At 56.7% G+C, this 7,412-nt stretch overlaps 1 protein-coding gene and 1 long non-coding RNA gene across 2 annotated transcripts; one reads left to right on the top strand and one right to left on the bottom strand.

Annotated features, from left to right (window-relative positions):
* The first annotated feature begins 6 nt into the window (after positions 1-6).
* LOC107157693 lies at positions 7-2,957 on the top strand. The gene is made up of 2 exons (XR_001505525.2): positions 7-1,146; positions 2,787-2,957. It is a non-coding gene; the product is annotated as an uncharacterized LOC107157693 (long non-coding RNA).
* A 1,137-nt stretch (positions 2,958-4,094) lies between these two features.
* On the bottom strand, positions 4,095-6,799 carry Arhgdia (Rho GDP dissociation inhibitor alpha). The gene is made up of 5 exons (XM_015504055.2): positions 6,351-6,799; positions 6,093-6,176; positions 5,795-5,871; positions 5,655-5,718; positions 4,095-5,391 (listed from the first exon to the last, which is right to left on the bottom strand). Exons 1-5 carry the CDS (start codon positions 6,538-6,540, stop codon positions 5,192-5,194), a joined length of 615 nt encoding a protein of 204 aa, XP_015359541.1. The 5' UTR covers positions 6,541-6,799; the 3' UTR covers positions 4,095-5,191.
* Between the last annotated feature and the right edge of the window lie 613 nt (positions 6,800-7,412).

Genomic DNA, 7,412 nt, shown 5'->3' with positions numbered 1-7,412 from the left:
GCCTGTGGCGCCTGCGGGGTCAGCGGGCGGTGGCGCGGTTCGGATCCGCTTCCGAGCATCCCCGCGTTCTCCGAGCGAGGGCTGGTCCGTGCCAGACCCGGAGGCCGGGCGGGCGGGACACAACCCCGTCGACGGTAGCGCGGTTTTGGCCGCCTGTCGAAGTGGCGTTTTCCTCTTTCCGCGGCTCCTGGGAACTTAAGTCGCACACGAGGCCCACGCCCGGTGTCTGTGGGGCTGCCCGCGTGGCCTCGGCCGCCGCCCCTTTGGTGCGCTCAGCAGCAAGGGGCAGCTCCCTGCGGAGATGCGCCCGGCCGAGCCCCGTCCCGATGGTCGGGAGGGTGAAGTACAGGAGGGTGTTCTTGTACTTCTGAGGCTTGGTGCGTGTGGGGACGTTTGTTGGAGGAACTGGGAATGGAACCCGGGGCCTCGCACATGCCAGGCAAATGCTCTACCACTGAGCTACACCCGCAGCCTTTTTGAGACGGGATTTGGCTAAATTGTCCAGGTTGAACTCGAACTTGTGGTCCTCCTGCCTCGGCCCTCCACTTAGCTGGAAGTACAGGCGTGGGCACCTTGCCCAGAGACTTGTTCTTTTTTGTTTGTTTGTTTTAATATTTATTTTTTAGTTTTTGGCGGACACAACATCTTTGTATGTGGCGCTGAGGATCGAACACGGGCTGCACGCATGCCAGGAGAGTGTGCTACCGCTTGAGCCACATCCCCAGCCCCCAGAGACTTGTTCTTGAGAGTGTGCATCTCACCTTTCCTGCGTGGCACTCCACTTGGAGTGTGAGTTCCTTGCCTTCAAGACCCAGTGCTACCTTCATGTAGCTCATACCTGAAACTGCTGCGACTCTGGAAGCCGAAAGCCATATTGCAAGATGGAGACCAGCATGGGTCTTTCCCAGGTTCCCAGGTGTGACATTTCAGGCCTGGCGGACTATGAACCAGTGTCGCGCCCCAGTTCAATAGGATTGACCAGGTGCTTTTCCACTGAATTGCAGCTCTTCATAATGCCACTGTGGGGTGATGACTGCTTCAGATCCGATGAACTGGTCTATTTTTGTGCTTGCCTTGACTTGTTTTACAAACCAAGATTTGGGGCCCAAGACAAAAGACTTGAGTTTAGATTTTCTAACTGTGGAGGTTAGTATTTTGTCCATTGATGGGAAGTGAAGGGATTTAGGGTACTGTTGTGGATTAGCTCGTGATGGTTTGAAGGCATCTTAGTTCCAGAACATAAACTATGAAGAAGAAATGTGCACACCTACATCACCAGAAACAAGCAGAGGCCACTGCAGGTGCACAGATCAGACAAGGATCAAAGTAGCTGTGGTAGAGTCTAAGGTGGGCTCTGGGCCTACAGTGGCTCGTGCCAAGGGCAGTTGAACATGCTTCAGTTTGGGGAACTGCCCAGCCAGAGTAGCAGAGAGCAGGGCTGCTGTTCTGTGGCCTAGGTGGCTGTGGCTAAGTTGATGTTCTGTGAAAATCAGGGCATCCAGCAGCACTCCCCCACAGGTGATCATGCTGCCATGGCTACCCTGGCAGCTAGCTCTTGCTGGTACCTTGTCCTTCCTGAATCAGCCTTCTTCAACTTAAGTAGGTACAGCAAAGTTGGTTCTTATGAGCCCCGCAGGAGGCCTGAGAGACCCCTGGGCACCCACAGTGCATTCTACTTCCCTGGATATAGGCCACCCTGTCTGAATACCTGTGGGCCTCAGCCCAGAGCAGAGGGCTGATGAGATGGGTCACTCATCCTGTGCTCAGGCCTTCAAGGAGTATGTCCTTGGGGTCGGCCTTCCCTGGGGGGCAGTGACTGGCCATCATAGGTGCTTCTGGACATCTTCCAGGGAGTGTCACACTCAGAGTATGTTACCTGTTAAACATGGTTTCCTGCTGAGTCAACATGTTTTGATTACTATTACCCTCTCTGGATACAGTGGTGCACAACTGTAATCCCAGGGACTTAGGAACCTGAAGTAGGTGATGGCAAGTTCCAGGCCAGCCTGGGCAATTTAGTGAGACCTGATCTCAAAATAATCAGAAGGGTTGTGAGGTAGCTCAGTGGTCAGTGCTCCTGGGCTTAATTCCCAGTACTGAGGGGAAAAAGCTACTTTCAACACCCCCTCCCTGGCGTGTGTGTGTATGTGTGTGTGTTAGTTACTGGTGAGTGAATTAAGGGCCTTGTATATGCTGGGCAAGCACTCTGCTACTAAGCTGAGTTACATTCCCAGCCTCAAATATACTTGCATGCACAAGGCCCTGTTTTTGATCCCCAGCTCTACCAAAAAAAAAAAAAAAAGCAAGCGTTCTTAGAACACAGCTTCCTTTAGCCTGCACCTGCTATCCTGCTAGATGTGTAAAGGGGTCACCAGCAAGTTCATGGGCACATAGAGGGCTACTGGCTGCAGGTTTTTGCTGTATTAGGCTTCTGTGCCCAATTCTGAGACAGGCGTGTGGGAGAGAGCAGGGCAGTGGTTGTAAATCAGTACCTGGCGATTGCTTGGTCACATCTAGATCCTGACCTCAGCTGGCACCAGTTATGGCCTCTTCACAGAAGAAGGGCCTGTCTGTGGATGCTGAGGAGGTGGAAGCTTGGGGATTTCTGGGGCCTGTGGATAAAGGGAGGTGAGAAGAGGGCATGGGTTGTGGACCTGGGAGGCCAGCCTTGGAGCAGCATCAAGCTGTACAACAGGTCAGGGTGGGACCAGGAGGATCAGGTTAGACTTGGGACTTGAGACACGTCATGCACCTTCTGCAAGTGCAACTTTGTTATCCTCCCCTAGGAGCTCGAGCAAAGTCTTGGCTGTTGGCCATGTGCCTGTACAACTTGGCACTCAGGGTCTGAGTTCACATGTCTAACAAGCTTGGAAAACCCCAGAGCAAAAAGATCAAGCCTCTTGGCCTGATGTGAGCCTCAGAAGTCCTTGCCCAATAAACAACTGCTGGCAATGAGATGGAACGTTTTAAGGAGCTGGAGAGGTGTGAGCCCCTGTGCCCAAGACTGCTGCCTAGGCACCCATTCCTTCTGAGCTGAGATGGTCAGCCTGGGTGAACCCTCAGGGCACTGCCTCACCCTGCCTGTCAATTCAGCTGGACCAGAACCCATTCTGAGACTGGGTAAGGTCTTTCCTGGTCTGGTTGGCCAACTCCTACAGTTCCCTGCTGTTGGTAGGCCATCCTGCTGAGGGCCAGCTCCAGGTCAGTTCTGGCTCTCACATGAACCTAGCAAGGATGACCAAGGTGGCTAGCAGCCTGAGGTGGGTCTCAGTGGGCATCTCCTGGACTAACTGGCAACAAGCTCCTGCCAAGGATCCCTGACTGCTCAGCACCAACACTTATATGGGTCCACGGAGGCAGGGTCAGATTGCTTTGTGGCAGCAGCTGCCTAAGCTAAGAATCCGCCTCTCTTGAGCAGCACAGACACAGAGGACAGGTTTCAAAGCTGGCATGAGGCCAAGGGGGAGTTTCTGGAGTGAATCCTGCCACTGGTGGTTGGTCTGCCCCTATCTGTCCAGGACAGGTGCATGGAATGAGATCACTGCAGGTGGGAAGCTCCCAATCTGCAGCCTGTTAACCTCCAGGGTATCCCAGCAGCTCTCCTGCTGTGTGGTGGTCCCCTCAATCCCACGTAGGCCATTGGCCCTTCCATCTCAGAGGACCCTGACTACAATGGGGGACTGACATCCTGCACCAGCCGCAGCCTCTCACCAACATCTGGCAGGCCCACACAGGGTCTCTCTGGGGTTCTTGTGTTCCCCTTCAGCAGAACTGAACATTTCCTGAGATGCCTGGGCTGTGCCATGTGAGCAACACATGGGGCCTCAGTGGATAATGGAGGGGAAGCTACCACTACGTTAGCAAAATGCACGGTGGGCTACCCACCACTCAGCTTTCTTAGAGGTTCTGGATTTATGGCACTTGGTGATATGATAGAAAGGGAATTCTGTGTTTCTCACTAGAGTTAGCTGTGTCCCCACAGGGTTGGGAGTGGTGGACCTCAACCCTGAACAAGGAATTGTGACCCGAGGGGCCTCTGCTTTACCTCCCTGCTAGGATCACAAAATTTCCGCAACCCCAAGCAGCAAATCCAGTCTCCTTCAAGGGTGTTTATTTCCCGGTCGGAAGAGAAGCAGGGCAGGCTCCTCTGCCTGTCGAAGCCTGGGCCTGGCAGACACCACACGGGGACAGGGAGGGGAGGCACAGGAGACAGCTCCCAACAGTTGTGTGCGCTTGGTCCCGCTTTTGTCCTGGCTGGGTCCAAGGAGGGCCTGCCCAGGATGGTGGCACTGAGAGCCGGGGCAGAGGCAGCAGGCAAGCCAGCCCAGAGGACGGCACAAATGGAGGCAATAAATACTGACAGGCCAGGCACAAGGTTCCAGGCCACAGGGCCCAGGTGGGACAAGTAAGGCTCTGCCGCTGGCTTTATCCCTCAAGGGCTCTGAGCAGTGCCTCCTGGGTCAGAGAAGGCAGAGGTGTGAGCATACCTGCCTCCCAGATGGGGCTGGAGGCATGGAGTTTGGCAATTTGGCCCTCCCCAAACTGCTGGCATCACCTCAAACCCTAGTCCAGAGAGGGGAAGGGGCTTCCTAGGCCCTGGCAGGCTGGGCAGCAGCACACCCCAGGCCTCCCTGGGTCACCAAGATCACAAACAGGGCAGGGACAGGGGAGACCACATGCTCATGCAGACAGGGGGAGTTAAGAGTTAGTGAAGGCCCCCCAATACACGTTCCACATGTTAAGGCATCATGGTTAGACGGTGACTGACAGCAATGGATGAAGTGGCCAGGGAGTGGTGGGGCAGAGGCCAGCTGGCAGGGGCTTGCACTATGTACCCCAGTTCAACTGGGCAGAGACAAAGTGGGCTGAGCACCTGGACAGTGCTCCACTCCCTAAAAGCCAGAATCTGGGGTAGGACAGGCAGAAAGAACCTGGCAAGACACAGAGGGGGCAGTGGCCTGGGCTGGATGCCCCCCCACCCCTGCACAGGCAGAAGCAGCAACATGACACTAGAGACCACAAGGGCCTGCAGGCGGGAGGGTGGGAGAGGGAGGGTTGAGGAGCTTCCTGTGGGCCAGGTGGGATGGTGGCAGGGAAGGGGCCCTGTCAGCACTTTGGTTTGGGATGGGGAGGGGAGTGGGGTGGGACACGTCCGTCTGTCCGTCTGCCCTGCCTGCCTCCTGGCAGGGGCTCAGTCCTTCCACTCCTTTTTAATGGTGAGATTCCACTCCCACGACAGATGGTCAGTCTTGTCGTCATCTGTAAAGCGGGACTTGATGTTGTAACTGCCCCGAGCCAGCATGCCCTTGGGTGCTTCCTCCATGGGCGTCAGGAACTCATACTCCTCTGCCCTGGGTCCATAGCTCCCCACCATGTAGTCAGTTTTGTCAACTGCAGAACACAAGAAAGGGTACGGTCACCAGTGCCAATGGCCCTCTGGGGAAGACCACAGCTGCCCGTTCTTACATGCCCCGCCAAGTCTTGGGGATTGATCCCAGAGGCACTGAGCTACACCCCCAGATCTTTTTAAAATATTCTGAGGCAGGGTCTTGCTGAGTTTCTGAGGCTGGCCTCAAACTTGTGATCCTCCTGCTCCTGCCTCCTGAGTTACCAAGATTACAGCTGAGCACCACCACACCTGGCCCCTTACTCACTCTTGACACCTTTCCTGTATGTGTGCTGGATGTACTTCATGCCTGACACGATCTCTCTGTTCACCTGTAGGAACCCAGGGCGAGGTCAGCCAGGTTCTCCAGCCATACTCCCCCAGTGCCTCCCCAAGTCCTGGCCTTACCCTGAAGGAAATTTTTATCCGATATTCCACACCCTCCTTCAGCACAAAGGACTGCTTCTTGAAACTCTCCAGATCACCTGTGTTGGGGAAGAGGCTCAGCTGACTGTCCAGCTCCCTCACTCCCACCCCCTCCCATCTCCTCCCCCCAACACAAAGCAAAACCTCCAGTAGCACCTCGCTGCACTTCCTGCATGCCCCACCAGAGGGCCCCTGTGCTACAGGAAATTATTTTTAGGGGCAGCAGCAGGGTGCCAGCCAGCCCCACCCAGGGACCTCAGTGTCCCCTTCCCCCTCTCACCTGTCAGGTCCAGCTCCAGGGGGCCTGGCGCAGTGCTACACACCAGGGTCAGGCGAGTCACGATGACGTTGGGGACGTTGGGGTCTGGGGAAAGACAGCAAGTTGGAGCCCCACTCCCACCCACTAGGTCTTTCTCCTTCAGCAGATAAGCAGGCAGTGGAGTGGAGCAGAGGCTTAAGCAGAGTGACAGGTGTCCTTGCAGGAGAGCTGCTGCTCTGATGGGCCCCCACTCTGTCCCTACTCCAACGGGCTACTCACCAGCAGAGACAGCCACGCGGCCCAGCAGGGCTTCCTTGTACTTGCGCAGGCTCTCATCATCCTTGTCCAGCTCCTGGATCTCCTGGATGCTCTTCTGGGCCGGGGGTTTGTAGTTCACTGAGTGTTCGTCTTCCTCATTCTCAGCTGCAATCTGGGCCAGCTGCTCGGCTGTGGGTTCCTGTTCTGCCATGCTCACCTCTAGCTTGGGTATGGGACACCTGTGGGTAGGCAGGATTATGACAGCCTGGACAGTACCAGGCCTCAGAGTGCAGGAAGCAGGACAAGGGGTGGCTGGTGAGTCTGAATAGCAGGGGCCGCTCCCTCAGACTCACCAGCCAGGTACCTGCCCCTCCGGCTCAGGGGTGCATTCTGAAAGGACCCCACCCCAAGTAGGAGACTAAATGGGAACGCAGCCTGCTCCTCGGGGAGATAAAGGCACATCTTTCCTTCCCCAGCAGAGGCACCGACCCCAGACCCAACTGGAGGGCCAACACTAAACCCCTACTGTCTGCTGTGCCTCTAAGTTCCAGGCCCTCACCCAAGGGATCCCTACTGAGCCCTGGGGCTGAGAGCCCTGAAGAGGGAAGCTCCCTGTGGGAGCCACGTGCAGGCAAACATGTGCTGTGCTGCAGCTCGGATGTCCGGGACCTCCGGACCTCACAGGCCCCAAAGAGGCACGAGGTCGTCACCATTCCTGGCTACAACTTGGGAATGCTGCAGGATCAGTCTTCTCAGGACCCTCGGACAAGTGGAGCAGCCGCCTAGGGCGGTGCCAACCAAGCAGCGACAGCGCTGTCGCAGACGAGCCTCCTTCGGCCTGGGCACCGATCAGCCCCCAGGGGCTCTAAGAACACCCGGAATCCCACTCGGCAATCTCCGAGGGGGTACGGAGGGGTCGGGGCGCAGCGCCTCCCTCCTCGGGCCCAGGGAGGGGCCTAAACGCGGGAATATAGGGCCGTCGGGACTCGCGAGGCGGGGGTGGCCCGTGAGCCCATTCACGCCACCGCTTCCCGCAAGCACGCCGCCGGACGCCGCCCGAACGTGGCCGCAGGAGATAGCATC

This window comes from Marmota marmota, unplaced genomic scaffold (genome assembly GCF_001458135.2).
Source record: "Marmota marmota marmota unplaced genomic scaffold, marMar, whole genome shotgun sequence".
NCBI lineage: Eukaryota > Metazoa > Chordata > Mammalia > Rodentia > Sciuridae > Marmota > Marmota marmota.
The sequence above is the reverse complement of the archived record's forward strand: the minus strand, read 5'-3'. Positions and strand labels throughout refer to the sequence as shown.